Genomic DNA, 25,740 nt, shown 5'->3' with positions numbered 1-25,740 from the left:
AAATCACTCCAAATCTTTCACAATGTACCTAGTCAGCATTTGTTTCAACCACCCAATCCCTTCACCGCAAATCCTTGTTTGTTTTAAATAAACTGCTTTTCCATTAAAAGATAAGTCACAAATTATACTCTTCATTGGAAAGAAAACCTAACTTTACTGTAACTGATGTATTATAATACTGGTGCTTGGCATCGTTACAAGGAAATGAAACTTTAACAAATATTCCTTAATTTCACACTGTTCAGTTGATATGTTCATTGTTCAGAGGTTGGCTTTATATCCAACCTTCCAGAAATTATACTTTAAATAATTTAACGTTACAATTACTTCAACAGGCACTTCAATAATTTATTGATGCAGGCACTGAGGATATTGATACATGTGGTAGGCTCTTCAAAGGCTATTTTAGTAGCAATTGGTATAAATCAGGAAGGTGGCAAAGTTGAAAAATTACATCTTCAGCTTCACAATTCCAGCATGCTTCAGTGCAATGGCTTATTTACTAAACGCCACTTTTCATTCACAGATTATCTATATGTACAGCACTGCTAGAGGTTCTTTCCCATGCACTTGTGTCTTCTAATCTATGATTCAGCTTCTATGCTTTAAAGAACACAAGGAAGACTAAAGTGTGCTTAACTTGTATAATTTAAAATGTATAAATAATATTATACAGTTTTATTGGTATTTTATACTGTGCACCATATAAATGTCCTTACATTTGGAGAGAATGAATTACCATTTTCAACGTCAAATTTTGATTGTGAAGCAATTGGTTTTTCTGCTGTTATACAGATTCTCCCAGCATCCCAGAAGTATGAGAGTCGCAGATCATTGTGAATTGAGCTGAGCTGTGGCCAGTGGATTCAAAGCTACTCAACTACAGATGCTCCCAGCTAGCATGTCGTGGATTCGCATGGCCCCATCATCAGCTCACGACAAGCTTAGTGTCTGATGCCGGCGTATCCACCTCTTGGGCTGAATTGCCAAGTATTATGCTGAAGGGTCCACCTATCTGACTGAACACTGAGTTGTCCTCACCGAACTCAGTCAAACATTCTCCAAGCTGCTGCCCAACTTCATTGAAACATTTGAAAGTTTAAAACAACTAATACAATCTGAAAAATAAGCTTACAAGTTGTTCACCTTTTTTGAAAATATATATTTCAATATTAAAACATCACTAAGATTATTTGCTTTCTTGATTCAAATCATCTTTTCAAGTTGTATTTATTTTTCAGTACTTGATTTTTATCTTTTTAATGATATGTTTGAATGTGCATTTAATAAACATTGAAATAATTTAATGTTTTTATGTGACTTTGTACATCAGAGATACTGAAAAAGTTTTCATTTTTAACTATATTGCTGAGATATTTAAAAATAATACATTCTAAAAGATGAGGTCTTCGGAAGCTCTTTGATTGGTTTGTCTCCTTTCAGGGTCTATCAGAAAGTTCCAGGATTTCGGGTTGTGGCCTCACTGTGGGGTCAGTCAGACTATGTAAATGGACACATGCATCTGCACCAGGCCAGTATAGGAACGGGGAGTGCAAATCCAGATGTAAATTGAGCACAATATGGCCCATCTCATCTTCAACGAGCCTTCTAAACACCTGCCATCTCTCTCACCCTTCTTTTTGACAACACAATGCTGAGGACCACTGTTGAAAGTAGGATAGGTGTACTTGGGCAGGTAGAAACAGAGATATCCCTTTGAGGAAGCAACAAGCAGGAAAGTCAAAGGAGAATCAGTGGATGTTGTTGACTTGGCTTTTGAGAATGCCTTTGTCGCTGTGGGGCTCTTAAGCAAGGTAAGAGCCCATTGCATTACAGGATAGACACTGGCAAGGATAACAAGATTGGCCGACTTGTAGGAGGCAAAGAATGAGAATAAAGGAGGCCTTTTCTGGTTGGCTGTCAGTGACAAAATGATGTTCCACAGGGGTCGGTGTTTCATATTATATATTAATGACGTGGGTGACAGAGTTGATGGCTTTGTGGCCATGTGTGTGAATGATACAAAGGTAGGTGGAGGGGCAGGTAGGGCTGAGGAAACAGGGAGTCTGCAGAAGGACTAAGGCAGATTAGAAAAATGGTCAAAGTGGCAAATGGAATACTGTGTAGAGAAATGTATGGCTGTGCACTTTGGTAGAAGGAATAAAGGCATAAACTATTTTCTAAATGGAAAGCAAATTCAGAAATCAAGGTGCAAAGGGACTTGGGAGTCCTCATGCAGCATTCCCGAAAGGTTAACTAGCAGGCATAAGGAAGGGAAATGCCATGGTCGCATTCTTTTTGAGAGGATTAGAATATAAAAGCAAGGATGTAATGCTGCGGCTCTATAAAGCATTAGACAGACCACATTTTGAATACTGTGAGCAGTTTTGGGCCCCATATATGAAAAAAGATGAGCTAGCATCGGAGAGTCCAGAGGAGGTTTGTAAGATTGATCCCAGGATCGAAAGAGTTGATGGATGAGGAATGTTTGATAGCTCTGGGACTGTATTTGCTGAGTTTAGAAGGTGGAGAGATCTCACTGAAGCCTACTGAATATTGAAAAGCCTGTATAGAGTGGACATGGAGAGAGAATTTCCAATAGTGGAGAGTCTGTAACCACAGGGAACAGCCTCAGAATACAAGGATGTTCCTTTAGACCAGAGAGGGGGAATTTATTTAGCCAGAGAGTGGTGAATCTGTGGAATTCATTGCCACAGGTGGTTGTGGAGCTAAGTCATTTGTATATTTAAAGCAGAGGTTGATAGGTTCTTGATTAGTATCCATCATTGTCAAGAAGTCCTTCATGACTTTGGATTCCCCATTATAATTATTGCCTAACCAGATGAGTATTTCCAGCATTTCCTGTCATTAAGTTCAAAAGCTACAGAGGCTCCCAGGCTATGGATGGCCTGATTTGTGGAAATGTGATGTACATTTGTAAAACATTTATCTAGATAGCAATAATAATGTTCTGTGGTGCTTGTGAATAACATGATACATATATATTCAATTAGTTTACTTATGAGAGTGAGTATACAATGAAATGAAAGAATTACAGCAATTGTATGTAGAGCGATTTGATATGGGCAGTAGTGGAAAATGAGTATTTCTCAGATACAGAGAAATTGGCTTACAGTTGTCAGGAATGGTAAAACATGAAACCTAGGGGCTGCCTAAACTTTGGGAAATTATTTCTCATAAGGGTATGAGGGTATGTGACCCGGATCTGAGCCGTACCCTCCAAATATCCGGACCTGCCTCTCGGTTTTTTTGCACTACCTTACTTTCCATTTTCCTATTTTCTATTTATGATTTATAATTTAAGTTTTTAATATTTACTAATTTTTACTATTTTTAATATTTGATATTTGTAACCCAGGGAGCGGGAAGCGCAGAATCAAACATCGCTGTGATGATTGTATGTTCTAGTATCAATTGTTTGGCGACAATAAAGTATAAAGTATAAGCATGAACTCAGTTTTCACTGACAATTGTTGGTTCTTTTGATCAATTTTATGAATTAATCTGCAGATACTTGAACATATGACCTGGATTATCAACAACTGTTTCTGCTGTAGGTTCCCTGCCCAGTGACGGAGAAAACTAACAGCAAAGATCAGCTGCTCTACCCCACACTGCATGAAGGCAGAAAAAAAAAGCATTGGGAAGAATATTGTTTAAATACTGAGTAAGAAACTACCAATACTATGATTCTGAAATAAAATCCAAAGATCCTGGAAACACTCAGCAGGTTAGGTAAAAAAAAAAAGTCTGTGCTCATGTTTCACATCATAAACAACCCCTCTCTTTCTAACTCACAAATGCTGCCTGACCAAATATTAAGCACCAGTATTTAACTGGACATCAGAAATAGAGGTAGCCCAGAGGCACCTCACTGTCAAATATCAAGGCTAATCTTTCCACTCAGTATTATTTTCTCGTGCTAACTCTACATCCCTCAAATCGATCAATCTTTGCCACAGGTACATTCAGCCACCACTGCATTGGGCACATTTTCTCCTTAACATAAACATCTGATCAGCCAATCATGTAGCAGCAACTCAGTGCATAAAGCACGGAGACATGGTCAAAAAGTTCATTTGGTGTTTCGACTGGACATCAGAATAGGGAAGAAATGTGATCTGAGTGGCTTTGATCGTGGTATGTTTGTTGGTGCCAGGCCTGGTGGTTTGAGCATCTCAAAAAGTGCTGATCTCCTGGGGTTTTCACAAACAGTCTCGAGAGTTTACAGAGAACGGTGTGAAAGAAAACAAAAAAAAACACCCAGTGTGCAGCAGTTTTGCGGGCGAGATCGCCTTGTTAGTGGGAGAGGTGAGAGGAGAATGGCCAGACTGGTTCAAGCTGACAGGAAGGTGACAATAATCATGCACTACGACGGTGCAGAAGGGCATCTCTGAACACAAAACTTGTCAAACCCTGAAGTGCAAGGGCTACAGCAGCAGAGCATACCCTCAGTGGCCATTGTATTAGGTGTAGGAGGTACCTCACAAAGTGACCCCGAGTGACGTGTGCAGCAAATCAGCCTCCACAGAAGCACATCAGTAGAGACTTGCTAAGATTCACCAGCCTCCAGATGATGAATTTTCTTCTCTCTCAAGTCCTGAATGTTTAAATCCTTATTTTAAGAAAGGAACCCTTGGTTGTTTATGTTTTGACAGGCTTTAACGTAGTTTCTTTGCTTTATCTTCACCGGTCTACTTGAGCCCTCTGGCATTTTGCTTATGAAACTCTTTGGAAATTTCAAGAAAGGTCTTTCCTTTTGTTTTGGGCAGGAAAATTCCAATAAAGACAACGAAGAGGAAGCTAAGGAAAAGGAATGGCACATAGCAGAAACTGCCCAGCCCCTCCTGAAAGAGAGAAAGACAGGGTGAGGGCAGCACAACAGATTTTCATTACAGAATCAAAGCAACTTCATCATTTACTACTGTCTTTTTGCCTCACCCTTAAATGATTTTTTATTAAACTTTTTAATTTTCTGGAATCTGGGCATTACAAGGAGGCAAGTTAACGCCTATTTCTAACTGCCCTTGAGAAGAAGGCAGTCAGCTGCCTTCTTGAATAACTGCAGTCCCTCTGCTGAAGGGGAGAGAAGTCCAGCATTTAGACACAGCAGCAATGAAGTGCCGGTGATATATTTCCCAGCAGGGATGGTGAGTCTTGCTATTCCTGTTCTTCATACAACCCAGCAACAATAATATAATTTGCATCAGGATTGAATCCCCCCTGCCCTTCAGATGGCATGTTTTCCAAAGAGCTGGCGGTGCGGTGGGGAAAGAGAGCATTTTATTTTGAATAGACAAGGATTGATTACAAAGATCCTGCAGAATTCCACAAGAGCTTTTGTATCCCTGATGATCTTATTCCGTCTTCAGCAGAGGCCATTGTTTCATGCTCTTACACCCCGATCAAAGGGGATCAGTGTAGATGGATGTTTACAAAGGGCCTGTTTCTTTGCTGCTCAGTCACCATCACTCAAGAAGGCATTGCTGTTTAGGTAATTGACCTTGCCTTGCAGAGGTTCTACACGTGTTTGTTTTAACACAAAGTAACACACAAAAAGTGCTGAAGGAACTCAACAGGTCAGGCAACGTCTGCAAAGGTGAATAAGCAGTCAATGTTTTGGGCCGAGACACTTCATCAGGATCTTCATTCCATTTCTAATATCTGCAAAAGCTCCTGTGTTTTCCCTTTTTAACAATTCTTCTTATCTCCCCTTGAATAACATAGCCACCACTGAACCATTATTCCATCCTCCTGGACCTCTTCCATCCAGAAATGTCACCCTTCATCTCACACACCTATCTCTAATTCTTTTCTAATATCCTCGAGCATCAGCCTCATTGGAGCTGTTGACTTAGCTTATTCTGGCCTCGGCTTTCCTTCTGCCTTAACTCTATTTTACAAAAAAAAATCAATGTTTTCATATTCACATTCTTTCCATATCCAGGACATGCTCTCTTTTCCTTATTACCATTGGGGAAAGAGAAACAGGAGCCTGAAGACTCATGCTAAACATTTTAGGAACAGCTTCTTCCCCTTTGTCATTAAATTTCTGAATGACCTAAGAACCTCTGAATGGTACCTCGCTATTCCTCTTTTAAACTATTTTTTTCTTTTTTGTATTTTACACAGGTTGAGTACCCCTTATCTGAAATTCCAAAATTCAAAAACCTCCAAGATCTGAAATTTTTCCGAGGACTGACATGACATCACCAATGGAAAGTTCCGACAAGGTGCTGGGAAGGTTCCCAGGCGATGTGCCAGTCCCTGAGCACCACAGAAATTTCAGAGAAGTGTATGTAATGAAGAGAAGTTAATGAAAAATAGGAAAACACCGCATAAAGTGAACAATGAAGATCTCGACCATGAGTGGATTCGCCAGCGTCTGTGTGAACATATGCCTCTTAATGGTATGCTGATCATGAAACAAGCAATGATCTATCACGACAAACTGAAAATTGAAGGCAATTGTGAATATTCAGCAGGCTGGTTGCAGAAAGGCACAGCGTTAAATTCTTACAGATTATCTAAAGTTGAAAAGTCTGCTGATCATGAAGCAGTAAAGAAATTCATCGAAGAGCTTTGCTGATGAAAATCTAACACCAGAACAAGTCTACAAAGCTGATTGTTTTTATGCCTGGCATAAAACCTAAAAAAATACAAATATAATGCACTATAACATTTTAATCAAAACATGACATCATAGGTGGAGACTGAAAACCTGTTGTTGTTTGTTGTTGTTCAACAGCTGAATCAGGAATTCTCCTGCTGCTGCTTTTCTTACCCTGCACACATATATTTCCATTTAATGTATATTAATTGTATAGAACAACTTTTACTATTAAGTACCCATGTGTGATGAGCAAGTGCAAGACAAGGATTGCTTACCAGTAGCACACAAATTCAGAGTCGGAAAGGATGGCAATCCCAAGCTGTCTCATTATATATTAAAAACTCGGAAACACTCCCGCCCCCAAGCATTTTGGATAAGGGGCACTCAACCCGTAGTGAGTTTTATGTCTTGCATTGTACTTCTGCCACAGATTTCACAACGTATGTCAGTGATAATAAACTTGATTCTTATTTTGTCCAAAAGAACTTCACAGCATAACTTTCCAGACTTGTTATCTGCAACAGTTTGACAAGTGCCGACAATAGTTGCACGATTCACATCTACTCATGCACCTCACCCATCCTATTATTACGCTTGCCGTTCATTAAACTCACTTAGTATCCTTTCTCTTTCTTCCTTCTCTTTCCCAGTACCCTAAAACTTACCACTTCCTATTTTTCCCCATCCCGATGAATTCTCATTGACCTGAACTGTTAACTATTTCCCTGCCACCATACCTGGTCATTTCTCATCACTTTTCATTTTTACAATATAGACTATTTATAGAGATAAAAATGATTAATTTGTTCCAATATTAAACATTGTTAACATTCATGATACTTACAACAATAAATGGGAACGTTAACCTAATAATAATAAAATTTATCCAGAAAAGGAATCCATTGAACATATAAGCTGAAGGCCTTGCAGTCTGGTCAAAGATCTCCATCGGAATGATCCCAGTTACCCCTGCTAGAGGCAGAGAAATAACAATAATGTTACTCTAAACATAAGGACATCAGTAACTCCTGGCAATTATTCAGATTCTACTTAACACATGCAGGAAAGAATAAACACTATTATCACAAGACTGCTACATCATTAGCAACACCAACTATGTAGTTAATAACTACGCCATCTGCAGCCGTCTAGACACTTCTATATCAGGAGACTGAGAAATTTCAGTGCAGGGAGTAGAATACATCTATTATTAATCCTATACTGGGCAATGAGTTGGAGGTAGAAAGAGATATTCTCAAAGCAAATTTTTTTATTCAGAAAAAGACTATTTAAAAGGCAGGGGGATCAAAGACTAGAGCTACTTTTCCCCATGAAGTGGAGGAATTTAATCAGAAAACAGTGAGTGAAGGACAGGTACATACAAATTATACACACTAAGTTAATCACTGAGCCTGATTGATAGGCAGCCTAGCCAATCATCTCTACTGTGGTTGTAGCATTGATACCTCATGCATTGAATATATCTTCCACAAAGTGCTCACTAACAGATCAAGCAGGTCAAACTGGAGGATGCAACATGGTTTTTTTCCATTAAAATGGTTACACTTGATACATCCCTCCCATCATTTCCATATTTCTGACCAAAGTATCTTCAGTAACTTCATCTTTTATATCTGAACTCCACAAAAACAGCTCACTTATTTTGCAGTTTTGAAGGACTCACGATGAAATATTAACTTTTAATGTCAGCAACTGCTGCATTTTGTCAACAATTGGAATTTTCTTTATAGACTATAATACAGAGTCTTACCTGGGCCAATTCCAAAGCTTAAGATGGATGCAAAGATGGAAATGACACTCACATATGGCATCTAGTTCAAGACAGATCACATGAGTTAAACATGCAGGGTTGTTTTTCCACTAGTCATTAGACAGGTTAATTTTAACAGTACAACTGAAAACATGATCAGGGATGAAGTTCAGAGCCCTCAACTGAATCTGAGTTCCTTTTCTTGCAACAACTGACCTACTCAAGCTTTGGTTCTGTTTTGATTTGGTTGTGCTAGCTATGGGAAGATATGCAACAATCAGTCTTATCACCTATAGTTACCATTATTTATTTGTTTGAAGATACAGCGTGAAACAGGCCCTTCAAGCCACACCGCCCAGCCACACACTAATGTAACCCTCGCCTAATCACGGGACAATTCACAATGACCAATTAACCACGCGCTCTCTCTAGATACCTTTCAGTAATCAGTGCTCCAGCTGTCATTCACTGGATTTAAGAAAGTGGAGTAGGAACAAACCTTGAGATCCTTCAGGCCTGATCCACTACTCAATGAGATTGTGATTAACCTAAACTTGAATTTGGCTCCACTTCCCTGCCTGATCCTTATAACTTTTGACTATCCTACATTTCAAACATCTGTCCACCTGTGCTTTGAATACATTCAGTGATTCAGCCTCCATTGTGCTGGGGTAAAGAATTCCAAAGAAATAATCCTCATAAAGAAGAAATAAATCCCAATCTACATCCTAAAAAGGCAATTTCTGAAACTACTAGTTCTACTGATCTACTGATGATCTTCCAGGCCCTTTTTATGCACCAGCTGCTGTAAATGTTCTGAATAGAGGGAAGTTCACACCCACAGATACACTGGGCTGTCCGCACCATTCTCTGCAGTGCCCTGCGATTGAGGGAAGTACAGTTCCCGTACCAGGCAGTGATGCAGCCAGTCAGGATGCTCTCAGTTGTGCCCCTGTAGTCCTGAGGATTTGGGGACTCATGCTGAACCTTTTCAGCTGTCTGAGGTGAAAGAGGCGCTGTTGTGCTTTTTTCACCACACAGCCGGTATGTACAGTCCAGGTGAGATCCTCGGTGATGTGTATTCTGAGGAATTTGAAACTACCCGCTCTCTCAACTACTCTGGAAACTAAGTTTAGAGGGGTGGCCTGACCTAGGCAGAGTGGCTGTGGTTTCATACTTTTCCCACTTCTTCACGATGGACTGCACTGAGCCCGAGGTATGTTCAGTGCCTTAGAGATGGCCTTGTACCCTTTCCCAGATAATCATTTCCCCAACTTGCCTTGAATGCTTTTGTCACATTGGTTTGACCTGTTGAAAATCTACCATCCTATTGGACATTACTGAGAGAGGGTGATCCTCCAGTTTTCTACAATCAGCAAAATGGGTGAGTTGGTAAGGTGAAATGCAGTCCTGCACCTGAGGAAAGTTAGCGCAGTATTTACAAAGGGGATGAATACTTTATCAGCTTCACAATGTTGAGTGTTTTTAGTTTTTAGTAAATTGTTGACAAGTTTTGGAATTTTTCTTTTGATTTCACATGATGCACATGCATTGTGGATTAGTTTAGAAAATCCTACTTGAATATATTTCAAATTTAGAAAATGAGGCAGTAAAGTGTGAAAATAGTTGTGGGGGCTGAATACTTTTTTCAAGGTACTGTATATGTCTTAATATCAAGTGAAGCTGCAGAAGAACATCAGAAATAGGAGCAGGAATAAGCTACTTGTCCCTCTCTTCACAACTGATCTGTGCTGGCCTCAACTCCTCCTCCATAACCTCCAAAAATCTGAAAGAGTAAATGCCCTTATCGTCTAATACGTAGAATGACCAGTCCAAAGAGTACATGAAGACCAGCAGATGAGGTATCAAAGGGCTGGTTGATCCCACTGGACCCATTCACCATCAGGACAAAGCTTCCTGCACTAGAAAATGAAAGCAGCTTCTTTTACTGTAGTACAAGCCATGCCTCTGACCACTGGTTATCCAACTTTCTCCATCATCCCCAAAGCAAAGGATAATGGCGTATATTCTCTTAGCATTTCTCACCCTTCATGCACATATCCTTGTCCTCCTTGTCGATCAGCAAGTACTTGGGACTTTCTGGGCACCACGGAAGAGTGGCCAGCTGGATTAGAGCTGGTACTGCAGAGGCTGACAGCAGGATGGGCCATGTTTCTTCCCTGCCAAGTACCTCACTGCAAACATAATTATAAAATGACTTTACTTGCTTAAGAATACAAATAGTACCGCCAACCAACATAGCAGCAGCATGTGAAAAGGGTCATCAGTGAGTACATCAGTGGTGCTGGGTCTGTTGTTGTTTGTCATTTATATTAATGATCTGGATGACAATGTGGTAAACTGGATCAGCAAATTTATAGGCAAGGCCAAGATTGCAGATGTACTGGATAGTGAGGAAGACAATCGAAGCTTGCATCAGCTGTAAAATAGCAGATGGATTTAATTCAGTCAAGTATGAGAGTGTTTGGGAGGGCCGACCAAGGTCGGTCTTACACAGTCAATAGTAGGGCACTGAGGAGCGCGGAATAACAGAGGGATCTGGGAATACGGGTCCATACTTCCTTGAAAGCAGCGTCACAGGTAGAAAGGATCATAAAGAAAGCTTTTGGCACATTGATTTATGAAGGCCAAAGTATTGAGTACAGAAGATGGGATTGTTATGTTGAAGTTGTGTAAGAGGCAAGGCCAAATTTGGAATATTGTGTGCAGTTTTGGTCACCCATCTACAGGAAAGATGCAAGTACGATTGAAAGAATGCAGAGAAAAAATTTACAAGCATGTTGCCAGGACTTGATGACCTGAGTTATAGGGAACGGTTGCAAAGGTTTGGACTTTATTCCCTGCAGTGTAGAAGATTGAGGGGAGATTTGACAGAGGTATACAAAATTATGAAGGGTATAGATAGGGTAAATGCAAATAGGCTTTTTCTGTTAAGGTTAGGTGGGACTACAACTAGAGGTCATAGGTTAAGGATGAAAGGTGAAATGCTTAACAGGAACATGAAAGGGAACTTCTTCACTCAGAGGGTAATGAGAGTGCAGAATGAGCTGCCAGCACAAGTGGTGGATGCGGGATCAATCTCAACACTTAAGAGAAATTTGGATGGGTTCATGGATGAGGGGGTTATGGAGGTCTATGGTCTAGACAGGTTAATGGTTCAGCACAGACTAGATGGGCTGAAGGGCCTGTTTCTGTGCTGTACTCTACCTATGACAGGCATCTGGGAGTGTATTAAAGACTGCATTCTAATCTAATGCCACACAACTGTTAGTGAGCACGATGAATAGCGCAGCAGGATTCTCTGGGGATTGGATAGTTTGTACATTTACACTTTAGGGTGTAGCTGCAGCTTTTGCAGTTCTTAATCAAAAGTTCACATGTTGCAGGGATACAAAGTGAGAAGATCTCTTTTTTGGTGCCTTCATCTTTTCAATTAACTTACTTAGCAAACAACTGCATTTAAATAACAATTTTTTAATATAATCAAACATCCAGGGCCATTCATGGAAATTGCTATCAAGCAGAGTTTGACAATGTGAAAAAATGAAGGTGACAGATGAGGCAACCAAAACCTCTGCCATAGTAGGAACGTCCTTAAGAAATAGAGACACAAAGAGAGATGGAAAGATGGAAAGGTTTCCCGAGCAAATTCCAGAGTTTGGGCACAGACCTCAATGTTTAGTCCCTGGGTGTACTGGGGCTGAGGAGAAGAGGGAAAAAAAGGATCAGCCATGATTGAATGGTGGAGCAGACTCGATGGGCCAGATGGCCTAATTCTGCTCCTGTGGCTTATGGTCTTACACTCTTCTTTACAACTACATTGTGAGCAATAGATTTTATTCAGGTTTTGACATGAGCATTAAGGTACACTAGAGCAATCATCTATATTGTAAATAAGGAAATGGTAGAACCTACCTAAGACCTAAAACCTGCCCAGTCACTAATCCCGCTGCAGTGAACGGAGCATATGACAAGGCCACTGTGCCTCGTATCTTCTTTGGTGCACTCTCACCGAGGTACATGGGGTTGATATTCACTCCCACACCTCAAGAATAAAAGCAAACGTTAGTTGCATGAAGTACAGATTTTAAAATAACAAATTTTACAACATTTGTCAGTGATATTAAAACTGATTCTGGCAGAGATACTGAGCCCAACAGAATTGGATATTTCGGTCTATTTTTATTTCTAGTTTTCCCCAAGTACAATTTTCCATTAATATGTTCTATCTATAAACCAATTCAACAACCCACTGTCTTTACAATTTGTGTGTCAGCTTTTGTAAATCATCTGCACTTCTTTCAACCTTTCTTTCTCCTTGTTGGAGCTTTTCCCTGGCTCTACTGAAGGGAAGATGATTCCTCATGGAAAGTCTTAATGTTAATCCATTTAACCACATGGAGGAGAAAGAGATCACAGCACGGTCCAGACAATGTCCAGAGAAACCCCGTTTCCAGCAGTTTCAGAGGGCATTGATCATGACTGTGAACAACCTCCCCAACGGAATTTACACAGTTCACAGAAAAGTACAGTACAGAATAAGACCTTCAGCACACGATGTCTGCGCCGAATATGATGCCACATTAAACTAAATATCTTCTACCTGCAACTTACCCGCCTCATCCTCAGGCCAACTGCTCCTGATGACTTTTAAATCTGGAAATTCCATACAAGGAAAGGTAGATTGTCTCACACCAGACCAGAAAAGAGCAAAGGGTCACTGTGGCTGAGAAGTTTGACAAAATTAACAGCCAGGTGTTTTTTTTTCCACATTGCCCTACAACATTAAGGGAGGCCATTTGTCCCAGCAAGTCCATGCCAACTCTCAGAACAACCCTTTCAATCACATTCACTCACTTGTTTCTCTCTCACATGTCCACTAACTTCTCCCTGAACCTCCAATTTCCCATCTAACACAAAGGGCTACAATTAACCAACGTGTCAATGGAGAAATGCAAGGGAACCAGAGCACTGGGGGAAACCCACACAGACAGAGGAAGAACGTGCAAACTCCGACAGTGCCAGAGATCAGCATTCAACCCACCTAATTGTGCACTATGCCACCCATTATGAAGATATTCTCAAGTGAGATAGAGTACTAAACTTTAAAATCAGCCACGACAGTGTGTCTAACTTACATGAACAAATTAAAGAACTGGTTAACTTACCACAAAACTTAATTGAACTTTAGATTTCAATAACTTGTAAGAAAACTGCGGTGTGAGAGCAATCCCTATCCCATTCCCACTGCTACACCAGCCTATAACATCAGGTACATTTCCTCTGTAAATAAGTGGCATGAATAAAAACTTAATGTCCCAAAACAAAAGTGACAACCTGAGCTTATTCCAGTAAAAAATCTCCCAATTAAAATCATTTCAAAGGATCTGGCCGTCTTGCTCAGTCCCATCAGCAAATTACCAACGAGCACAAAAATATTGCTCAGTAGCAGTGAATTCCTCCTGAGAGAAGAGAAATGGAAATCAGTTAGTAAAATGTGTTGGCAGTGTTGTTATGTTAATAATAGCAGCAAACATGTTCTGCTCAGAGCTAGTTAACTTCATACTGCAAGGTATGAATGGTAGTCTTGACTCGCTAACAACATAGCCTACAACCAGGAACAGGCCCTTCAGTCGGTAATGTTGTGCAGAACTAAATTAATAATCAAATGTCCAAGTAAACTAATCCCTCCTCCCTAAACAATGCTCCCGTCCTAATTCATGCACCTAAGAGCGTCTTAGAATGTCTTCAGAAGTCCATTCACCAGCCCTTCACAATAGTAATAAACGCTGAACAATTTTCAGCAAAATACCTGACGACAAGTAGGTGAGAAAGCGCAGGCCGAAGTACGCTACTCAGCCCCCAACCCATTCAAATATTAATGCTCAAAATCATCTGTGCCAATTCCCCATAATTCACTAAAATGTTTAAAAAGTATATCCCCAGTTTCTACAAGCCTCAAGAGTACAGAATTCTAGAGACTCTTCATTCTCTGCGAGAAGTTGGTCCTGTGGAGTTATAAATAACCTCATAACCATCTCCCCCTGTTCAAGATTTTCCCACTGTGACATCTACCCTGTCGTGCTCCCTAAGGGTCTAGGATATTTCAGTAAGATCACCCCTCATTTTCCCGAATTCTGCAGAAAATTTCATTTGCCAATTGTGATAGGATAAGCCTCTCATCTCGGTAATTAGCCTTGTGGATCTCCTTTTCACTGTCTCTCTAATGCTTTCTTAAATAACACCAAAACAGGTGTGGCCTCACCAGTACAATGTATAATTATTATCAATACTTCTCTGTTTCCAATACACACCCTCTCGCAGTCAGGGCCAACATGGCATTTGCCTTCCTAAGCAGTTGCTGTACCTGTCTGCTAACGCCCTACCATCCATACACAAGAACACTCAGATCCTTCTGTACTTCGTTCATCTACAGTCTTTCCCAAACCATCAAAAGAGATGATATTCACTTGAGTCGGTAATGGACTAATTTACTCACACAGATGAGAAAAGGAAACATCTCACAGATCTCTAGCAAACTGCCAAGGATAAAATAGACAGTACAAAGTCAGGTTTGGCAAGAAGAGTATGCATATGTAAGACAAGTTTTTGCACTGTACCTCGATATGTGTGACAATAATAGAACAATTTAGCATTCATATTGTCATGGGTATGACTGTTGATTTATAAAGGACTGCCAGAGATCTGTACGTAGATTAAACCATGTCATCATCCAGCAAGTTGTCTAAAATCAGTTAGAATTAAAGAGAACTGAACAGGTGAGTATCATTTAAGGTTTAAAAGGAACTGTGTTAATGGAAATAGCAGATTAATATCTAATGAGGTGTAGCTTCAATGAACTATTGGAGTATTATGATCTTTGACCTGTTTTACCTCATTTGGAAGGTTTCAGATCATATTCAGAACGTGTAGTATCAGTGACCTATTGCAGAAGAAATGTCACATTTACCAATCAGTTACCTGCATATGACCTTTCTGGAGGATAAGGAAGGAGCAAAAAGAGGAATATTACCACCCAATCCTTCAAAAGTCCATGAAGGTAGCATAATCTCAATACCCAAATGTCAACAGATTATCATAAACAATTGCTCATGAAAGAGAAAGGTGTGAGAATAGGAAATAATTACGAATATATGGAGTAAAAAGTCGGAGACAAGCAAACAAATAATATCTTCCCTACAATCTGAGCTCAATCTGAACTTTAATTTGCGGACTGTTGACAGATACAGGATGGTCACTAGCAATGCCAGGCACTTGTGTTTTCACACATTTCATAACTGTACTCTAATTCCCTGGTGCTCAGATATGTCTTGAACTTTCTGGAGTGTTGTTAAATGACATGGAAGGTGAAAACATTCACACTGGCCTGCAGAGCGTTGGTTTCCAAAGCTGGGGCAAGACTCTTGAGCTGATTGTGGGGCAGTGAAAACGGGCCACTAGATCTGCTCTTTCAAATAACACTTTGCAGATCTTATCACTGAGTGTTATTGGTGAACTTCATACCTGAAAAGACTTGTGCAGGCTGGGGGAGAGAAGTAAGAGGAACACTATCACCCAACTTCCTAACCTCGATTAGCTCACTCTTTCTTGCTCAAGTAACATTCTCAGCTGCCAACTAGCAGTGGGAGAGAGAAACAGGCCACTTCAACAGACTCACCGAGGACAATTTAAATCCCTAAAACCAGCTGGTTTTGGGTTGGGTAAGATGTAAAGGATTTCAGATCTGACTCCAAACTGTTGTGAACTCTCCCAGTTCCAGCTTTTACAAGTGTGGGAAAGAACAGCAATCTAGTAACTTGCCCAAAGTGGTTGCTGGATATTTTATTGAGGCTGCTAGTGATTATAGAAAAATAGAAAATAGGTGCAGGAGTAGGCCATTCGGCCCTTTGAGCCTGCATTGCCATTCAGTACGATCATGGCTGATCATCCAACTCAGAACCCTGTACCTGCCCTCTCTCCATACCCCCTGATCCCTTTAGCCACAAGGGCCATATCTAACTCCCTCTTAAATATAGCCAATGAACTGGCTTCAACTGTTTCCTGTGGCAGAGAATTCCACAGATTAGTCAGCTATCCCAGGCCAAGGGTGAAAAGATAAACACCAAAAGGTTACATGGACCTGTACCATCTTCCAGAGTAAACAGGATTCCCGTTCTTCCGTCCCTGCATTCATTATTCCAGACTCTAGACGTTTGTTCCAACATTGGACCTGTCTGTACCTGCCCTTTATGCACAAGAAGTATTCTGTGCCATCTTTGAGTACTCGTGAATTTTCTGTTCAAATATCTGTCATCATGAAATTGGACCAGGCATTTACTGTCATAGTTCACCTTTACAGAGGTTTTGGTTCCCCATCCAGTTTTGTTGATCACATGATTCAATGTGTTGGCCTCATTTTAATAGTATAATAACAGAGGATGGATAAACAGGACACACAGTACAACCTTCATAAATAACTGACAAAGAACCAAATTAGTGAAACCTACAGAGATTACAGTCACTCCCTGTGAAATTGTGTTTATATACAGCCCTGTTTTAAAAAAACTCAGTAGTAGCAACCCTTTATAAGTTATGGTGGAAGTCAGCAGACCCTCCATCTATGACACAATGCTGTACTGATTGCTGGGGACGATTGATCCATGTGCTCTTACTCCCTCTCTTCCTCATTTCCCATTACTCCTAGATTCCATCATCTCCGTGGCTTCCTCAGGGAAAAAGATGTGGCATCGGGACGACCTTAAGTCAGCCACAGAAGAAAAATCAGAAACTCGCCTGGCTCTTGGTCCACATTCACAAATTAACACTTGGCCATGGGGAGGTCCTTCCACCACTCATAAGACATAATGATAGATTTTGTTGGGTAATAGTTAAGCCAACATTCCTACTGCAGTTCATACCTGCCACAGGTTATGGCCATGGGTCCAGCAATAAGTACACCGACCACTCCTCCAACACAGAAGGCAGTTATGATGATAGTCCAGAGCAGTGTGATTACTTCGCTTTCCAGAGGTTTGCCATAACGCTCAATCCAGGTTTCATTGATGAACATTTGAATAAACTGCAATGGTGAATTAAAACAAAGTCCAATGTTGATTCTGTAAGTGCTACCAATCATTTCAAGTTGACCATAGCTCTGGACTCACGGTTGTTGGTGCATTAATGATAGAAAATGGGAAGGCTTACTTCCCAGCAAGGCTTATCCACACCTACACTCAGAGTTTCACTAACAGTATCGTCAGAGCAACATTATCAGGTGATTTGTCCTTCTCCATGCTCATTACTGCCAAGTTTGCGAGTAATCAAGTGCGAGTGGGTCACAAGCTGTGAAGCCGCTGAGTCCGAGGGTGTAACCTGCTTCAGTTTCACCACTCTTACAGCTGTACCAGCAATGAGTCTCAGTGCTTCAATTCCAACGTTTGGGAATACAAGAAGCTGCAGACAGTACTGGCCTACACTATGCCTCTCATCAGGGGCACATCCCTTCCCCACTATCTGTAGTAACTACAGGAGGTGCTGTCTGAAGGCGGCAACATCTGTCAACAAAGATCCCCATCACCTGGGCCATGTCGTCCTTTTGCAACCACCATTGAGCAGAAGGTATAGAAGCTGCAAGTCCCTCCCACCAAGTTCAGAAACAGCTACTTCCCTTCAACTATTTGGTTCTTGAACTAACTGACAAAACCTTAATCATTACAATTTATCTGCATTATGAACAATTGCCACTAAAATAGACTTTTTTTTTGCTCTAATTGTAAACTTCTGGTAAGATGGCGGCGCACTCAGACGCAGCAGCCTCTTGGGGACCAAGGATTTTTCTGTCTTTTTTGCACAATTGCAAGATAATGCTGGACACCAAGAACTTGAAGCATGACAGGTTTACCCCATCAGAAGCTGGTCACTGGCAGAGAAGTTGGACTTGGCGCAGACTGTGTTACAGCCTGCCAGACAGGCATCAGTCAGTGCGCGAAGGCAGTGTGCAGTCTAACAGAAAAGATTGTCTTGGATGTATCTCTTGCAATCACAGACCCTGATGGACATCGGTAATGTAAACTGGTGCAAGTCTGTTTCCTTTGTTTATTAGTGAGACAGACGGTGGCGGGAGCCGTGTGGCCTCAGTTGTAGCATGGACTTGGCCTCAGGCCGTGGGCTTGCCTGTTGTAGCAATTCAGCAGTGGAGACACTGAAGGCAGTGCAGCGAGGTATCCATGTTGAGTTGAGGGCCGCACCCTCTCACCTGTGCTGCCAACCCATGTTCAGTCGGTGGAAGGACAAGCTGGATTGCGTATATACGTCCATCTGCGGACTGCTGAAAACCACTTGCTCCTGCTGATAACACCCGTGCACCATCAAGTTTTCAAGACATACTTCTCAGTGACTTGGGCCATATAATATTTTCTGTGTGACTGTATGTTTACTTGCTATCCTATATGTGCCGTGTGCTGTGTATGACCGTTGATAATGTGTTTTGAACCTTAGCCTAGGAGGAACACCGTTTTATTTGGCTGTATTCATGTGTATTCTTGTCTGGTTGAATGAAAAGTTTGACCACTTGCAGGGATAAACCAGGCAGAAAACTAATTAATAACAGGGAAGTTCTTAGAAAGTAATCTGAGAAACAGGATTGAAAGATAGAGTTAAATAGACATAGCCAGCATAGTTTTGTTGTGAGGGTGGGGCAGTTTGACTCAATTTTTGGAAAAAATATGTGAATGTCTCCTATTGATTACAAGAGGCAAGATTTTTTCTTGTGATTGGAAGCCTCTGGAGAGTGAAGCACACAGTTTTCTCACTGTTATACACATTAATGATTTAGATATGAATGTAGGAGGTATAATTTGTGTTTGTGATATTGGTGATGTTTTTGATAACGAGAGTGGTTAAATGTTGTAGAATCAATTGGAAAGACGGGCAGAACAAAGGCAGATGGAACTTAATCTTGGTAACTGTGGTGTGATGCATTTTTGAGGGCCAGTCAGACGAGGCCATGCAGAATAAATGGCAAAACCCCAGTCAGTACTGAGGAACAGATAGACCTTGGTGTTAACATCCAAGGATACTTGTAGGTATCAGCACATATAGAGAAGGTGAAGGTGGCACATGGTATACTTACCTTCATATACAGAAAACATAAGAGCAAGGTGTTTATGATACATTTGTCAGGCCAAAGAAGAAGCACTGTGTACAGGTCTGGTCATCACACCATAGGAAGAATGCAATTGCACGGGAGAGGGTGCAGAAGAGATTCACCAGGATTTCAGTTGCAAGGGTGGACTAGGCTGGGTTTGCTTTCCTTGGGATGAATGAAGCAAGCATGCAAAATTGCACAGCTATATATAGGGAAGAGAATAAGAGACATTTCCTCACAGCAGAGTTGTCTAAAACTATAGCCATAAGTTTAGAGGAAACATATTTTTCACCCAGTATGGTTGGAATGCGAAACATACTGACCGGGTAGTGGAGGCAGATAATCCTAAAACATCATAGTGAGTTCTTGTATCACCAAGGCTATAGACCAAGCACTGGCAAATGAAATTAGTACAGATGGTCAACATGGTCACGTTGAGCTGAAGGCCCATTACTGGGCTCTATGAACATGACTCATACGCAAAATTGGTGGGTCACACTGCTGATAGTGGATCAAACATTGTAAAATATTTAACACATCAAAAGAAACAAGGAAGCAAATAATGAACATGTACAATCTTGACATGAAAACGTCTGATTCTTGCTCATCTCATCTAGACAAAGGGAAAAGCAACTGAACGATGAACTCACAGTCCCCACCTTACTCAGTATAAGATTGAACCCCAAATATTAACATGTCGACTCCTCCAACATGTGATCCGTGAGTGACAACAAAACACTCCTACAGTATAGAAGCAATCTGATGGTAAATGAGAAGGGAAGGAGAATTCATGTCAAGCTGGTTAAAGTTTTAACCCAATCTTGTATCCTTCCAAAACTTTGCTCAGCAGTATGATGTAAAAAAAAGCACTGACCCCTTATCAACTGTTAGATTTAATAATCTAGTGTAAATCTAGTATTTACATAACAACATTTTTGCTCTATTTCACTAAAAGCAATTTTACTTCACGACTTAATCAAGTATACAACTATCTTTTACTGGAATGGCCCAACTGATGTATTAAAGAGGAGGGGATGTCTCAAGCTGTGTGACAGAGTTTTCGTGGCCGCTCTGCAGCGCAGAGATGGAGTTGCCAATTACAAAACCAGATTGTTTAGACAGCAAATACAGTCAAAATTGTGCAAATCATTGGTGAGTTTGGGAAGGCAATAAACTGCTTAAATGATAGGTAAGTGTAAAAAAAGTATTTTAAAATTCATTCCTTGTTATTTTAGGATACAGCGGCAAGAGGTATCGGCAAACAAAGGAGGCAGCACTGTGGGTGTTTGAAAGACTATCAGAAATTGCTTTATTAGAGTGAAACAAAGAATACAGAAAGAAAGAAAAATGACCCTCACTCAGCAGTAGTCATAACCTAGCCTAGAAAACTTCCACTTGCATAAAGAAATTGTCCCTTTTTAAACATAACATAATGTTATGTACTTTTCCTAGCAAGTACATTTTTTGCCACTATCTGCATTCAAGGCTGCAGACTGGTACTCACACCACTTTCACATCCCAGACTAACAGCATTTTGTCTTCCAAGCATCCACTTGCTGTGAGCCATTTTAGCATATACCAAGGAGGAATCAAATTTAACTCTTTCTTCACAGTAGGGCGACAGTACACGAGAGTGGTTACATCAAAAGCAGTGAATACAGAGCAGTAACTTACAGTAAGCCACTGTTTCACCCATGAATTATCAGGGTGAAAATTAAAAGCTAGTGATAAATCTCCTATTCTTGCCTGTAAATGTAGTATGGGGGGGGGGGAGAGCAGGCTCTAAATGTAATTGGGCAGACTGCGATAGCGGGAAGGGACAATGCATTTGAAGTTCCAGTACAAGATGAAAAAGGGCGGTGCGTTTTTTGTTCACATCACACTTACCCTTCCACATCCAATTCATGTCTACAATTACCCACAGGACAACCATGCTACTGATGTCTCTGGAATTATTATGTTTCATGGCTCAAAAAATGGACTTTCACTTAAAAGTCTCCCTGAACAAAGCTCAATGACTCAAAAAAATGGACAAAATCCTTTATTCCACAGACAGAATAAAGGATTTTGTCCACTTTTGAGCCATGAAACATTTGGTCCATAATAATTCAAAAAGACATCTGACTTCTCAAATGGCATTTCTAATACATTTTTCTATTTCTTCCATTACTTTAATATTATTAATCTGACATCACCACTCAATGTAATTTCCATCAATAGTTGTACAAATAATTTACCAAATCCATTTATAGACTTTTCCTGCAAGATGGTTAGGTGAGAAGTCAAGACTTAAGGAAGAGGCAGCATCAAGGCTAAACAAGAAGCAGGAAAATCAAGCCTCCTTTATAAATCCAGAGCTGAATGACCTGTTGTATTAAAGACAAAACACTTGAACTTGAGAAAGATGTTGAACACTATCTCATCTTCAAAGCTGTAATGTGCATTCCCCCCGTTGCCCAACATCCACTGAATGGGTGACAAAGACAAAAGAATAACACGCTCCTCCACATTAAATCACCACCTAAACAACCCCCCAATATATCATCCCATTGTGTTTCTTATTACATAGATTTATAAACTTATAATGACACAGGAGACCCTTTGACCCAGAGGAGCAATCCCGTAATCCCATTTTCCCTCTTTATTTCCCAGAACCCTGCAACTTGCTTCCTATCACACAGTTAACACACTGAATGGTGATTTTACAGTAGCCGTATGCTACTAAATTGTCAACAAGTGGGAGAAAACTGGTGCCCCCAGAGGAATCTTTTGGTTACAAGAACATGTGTAACTCTGCACAGACAGTGCCTGAGAAGCAAACTCTAATCCCTGGGACACTAACTGCAACTCCAATGTACAAATGTCTTTTACAGATACTTGTGAAAGAGATGTTCAATATGGCAGGAACCAAATTACTTGCGACATGAAAAGAAGGCAAAAGGAACTAAAATGACTTAAGTGAACCAAATGAACAGAAAAAAGGTCATTTGAACCTCTTCTACTGCAGGGACAATCTGTACAAAAGGGATGGGCTACATCTTAACTGGAGGGGAACCAATATCCTGGCTGAAAGATTTGCTGGTATGACTCGGAAGGTTTTACACTAGCTTGGCAGGGTATGGGAACCAGTATAGCAGGTCAGAAAGTGGAGGAATTGAATGGTAGGCAGGTGTCATGACCAGTAAGAACAGGCAGGAGCAAAGTGATGGGATGGATTGGTTGTGGTGTGTCTTTCAATGATAGTATTGTGGGTAAGGGTGATAAAACAGAGCATGGATCAGTACATGGGACTATGAATTTGTCGCCATAAAAGAGACTTGGTTAAGAGAGGGACAGGAATTGTTGCTTAATTGTCCAGAGTTTTGATATTTGAGAAAAGTAGAGAAGCTGGTAAAAGGGAAGCACAGGTTGCGCTATTAATCAGGGACAATATCACAGTCGCACTCAGTGGGGACATAATGAAGGGTGAAACTCAAAAATATGAAAAAATTAAATGACTTTGATGGGATTGTACTACTGATACCAGCCACAACCACCACCGCCACCTTAAACAGCCACTGGGATACTGAGAAACAGACACGCGGGCAAATCAGGGAAAGATGGAAAAATGAAAGGATTGTTGTAGTGGATGACTTCAACTTCTCAAATGTAGACTACTGTAGATAACCCAAGAGGATGAGGGGTCATACTGGATCAGGTGTGTAATGGGCCTCGCCAGGTGACTGACCTTTCAGTGAAAGAACAGTTCGGGAGCGGCTTTCAGGTAGCTGTAGAAAAGGATAAGTGTGGACCCTGCAGGAGAGTACTAAATTGGAGCAGGACAAACTATGAGAGTATTAGGCAGGAACTGAGATCAGATATGTTTTTTCAGGATCAAGCAATCCAAACATCTCCCTGTCAAACCAACCCAGGATTTGTGCCTTGCCTATGTGACTGCAGAGGGCAATTCCTATGATGCACCAGACCTCTATTCTATTCTCAACCATATAACCATATAACAATTTCAGCACAGAAACAGGCCATCTCGGCCCTTCTATTCCGTGCCAAACTAGGCAATGGCAAATAATTAGTGAAAAATATGATTTTCCACCAGCTATCAAACTATTCTGATGACATTTGTAAACACTGTGGAAGTGTACTTTATTTGCAGTAACAAAATGGAACCTGTATTGTACCGGAGTGCTTTGCTAATAGCGTTCACGAAGTAGGTCTGCAAATAACCCCACCAGCGGATCTGCACAGGATCCACGGACATGGGCAGGGGCACCATTCAGGCCAGAATCTTTCTGAAACGTGGAAATGGAAGGGCGAAGACCAAATGGCAATGCATGGAACACGTTACAAGAAATTCCATGTTTGCTTTCACACACCAGAAATCCAGTTCCAGTGCTCCCTTTCAATTCTCCTGATGCACTGGGAAAGTTATCATTTTGTGTCAAATCTAAAAAATAAGTTAATTACAAGTGCAGAGGTATTAACAGAAATGACATCAGATAGTGCAGAAAATCTGCCAATTTGACACGAAAGTCTAGAGTGTACTAAATTTTTGGAGACTTACTGAACTGACAGAAACCACAGGATTCCCGTATCTCTTTCTGCAAGCTGGTACTACTGATTCAGTGTGCCTCAGCTGGGGTTCCCGAAAAGGTCGCTAGGGGTTCCGAGAGAGATCGTGATTAAAAAATATTGCTTTTGCAACATGCAATGCTAGCACTTGCAGTGGTGGGCAGTGACTGAGTAGCTCCATTAGCAATCTCGTTGGAGGTCTCTCACCCCAGTATGGCAGTGCGCAGTAGGACCGTGTTTATTTGGTTGAGTCCATTCTCAATTTTTGACGCGAGATAGAGCAGGCCATTGACAATTGGTGAGTGCCCTACTGAATGGAGGGGAGGACGGTAGGCTGAGGAGGAGCATGAAGTGTATTTTCCAAGTATTGAACAGATTCGCCCAACTTGGGATGTGATGTCAGCCTCTCCCTCTGAACTACCTCCTCCAACCTCCACTTACACGCTGCCAACTAGCTTATAGGAGCAAACAAACTCTACCAGTGTAGTAGAAAATTGGAGGGAATTGTTCATTCTAAGGAAGGAATTTTTACGTGCAGTGAGAGGCTTTGCTTCTCTTGTTAAAAAAAAGAAAATCCTGATGTTGTCACAACACACAGTTTTCTTCACAGAGAGGTTGTAATGTCAAAAACCCTTGGAGATGAAATGAAAAAATTCTGGAGGATGCTACAAAAATGGTTAACTTCACTAAACAAAGACCAGTTCATTTGAGACTGTTAAAAAACTGTGGGAAAACCTGGACAAGCAGCACACCAATCTTCTGCTACATACAGAAATCCGGCTTAGCAAAGGAAGCATTCTCAACAGAGTGTTTGAGCTGAAAGGCGAATTGCAGGAGTACTTTCAAGAAAATAGTAAGCCAGATTTTGCTGAGTGCTGTGAAAATGAAGAATGGCCGCAGAAACTAGCCTACTTTGGAAACATTTTTCATCATATGAACCAGTTGAACAAATCTCTGCAAGACCCTGGAGAAAATGTTTTGACTTCAAGTGACATTGAATTTAAAAGAAAACTGAATCTTTGGAAAAATCACGTTGAAAAAGGAAATCTTGAAATGTTTCCACTTCTGCTTGGGCTTGAGAATGAGAAAGGATATCAGAAAGTCTCAAGTCTTATTGAAAACCAGCTGGAAGAACTTTAGAACAAAATTGAACAGTATTTTTCTCCCTTTCAGCGCAAGTGCGTGACTGGGGGAGGGGCCCTTTCTCTGAATCTTCTGCTCGGCCTGAGAACTTGACTTTGAGGGAAGAGGAAGAACTTGGTGAGCTACAGACCAACGTGCACTCAAGATGAGATTTACTGACCTGTCCCTGGAATAGTTCTGGATTTCTGTGAAAGAACAGTATCCTGCCATTCACAGAAAAGCAATGAACATTTTGCTGCAGTTTTCAACTTCTTACATGTGTGAGCAAGCTTTTTCTTGTTTAACAAACAGTAAGAGCAAGGACAGAAATTGTCTCATTTCAGTTGAAGGTGAAATCTGTGGGTACTTATCTCATGTTTGACCCAGAAATGAGTACTTGTGCAGCAAAAAACAAGTACATTTTTCACATGCTAGGCCTATACTTCAGTCTGATCATGTCACTTAGCAAGAAAATGTATA

The 25,740-nt window shown here is 40.8% G+C and overlaps 1 protein-coding gene across 1 annotated transcript in view; it reads right to left on the bottom strand.

The window, feature by feature from the left end:
* Positions 1 to 327: 327 nt before the first annotated feature.
* LOC140190708 (solute carrier family 2, facilitated glucose transporter member 11-like) overlaps positions 328 to 25,740 on the bottom strand; it is a 30,889-nt gene continuing 5,476 nt past the window's right edge. Inside the window, exons 4-11 of the mRNA XM_072247525.1 lie at positions 17,345 to 17,505; positions 13,764 to 13,888; positions 12,342 to 12,471; positions 10,452 to 10,600; positions 10,063 to 10,088; positions 8,406 to 8,466; positions 7,479 to 7,606; positions 328 to 4,868 (exon numbers count right to left, since the gene is read on the bottom strand). Of these exons, the coding sequence (XP_072103626.1) occupies positions 4,716 to 4,868; positions 7,479 to 7,606; positions 8,406 to 8,466; positions 10,063 to 10,088; positions 10,452 to 10,600; positions 12,342 to 12,471; positions 13,764 to 13,888; positions 17,345 to 17,505 (933 nt within the window). The 3' untranslated portion in view covers positions 328 to 4,715. The remainder of the gene's footprint in view (positions 4,869 to 7,478; positions 7,607 to 8,405; positions 8,467 to 10,062; positions 10,089 to 10,451; positions 10,601 to 12,341; positions 12,472 to 13,763; positions 13,889 to 17,344; positions 17,506 to 25,740) is intronic.

Source organism: Mobula birostris, chromosome 31, assembly GCF_030028105.1.
Source record: "Mobula birostris isolate sMobBir1 chromosome 31, sMobBir1.hap1, whole genome shotgun sequence".
NCBI lineage: Eukaryota > Metazoa > Chordata > Chondrichthyes > Myliobatiformes > Myliobatidae > Mobula > Mobula birostris.
This window is presented reverse-complemented; position numbering and strand designations above follow the sequence as displayed.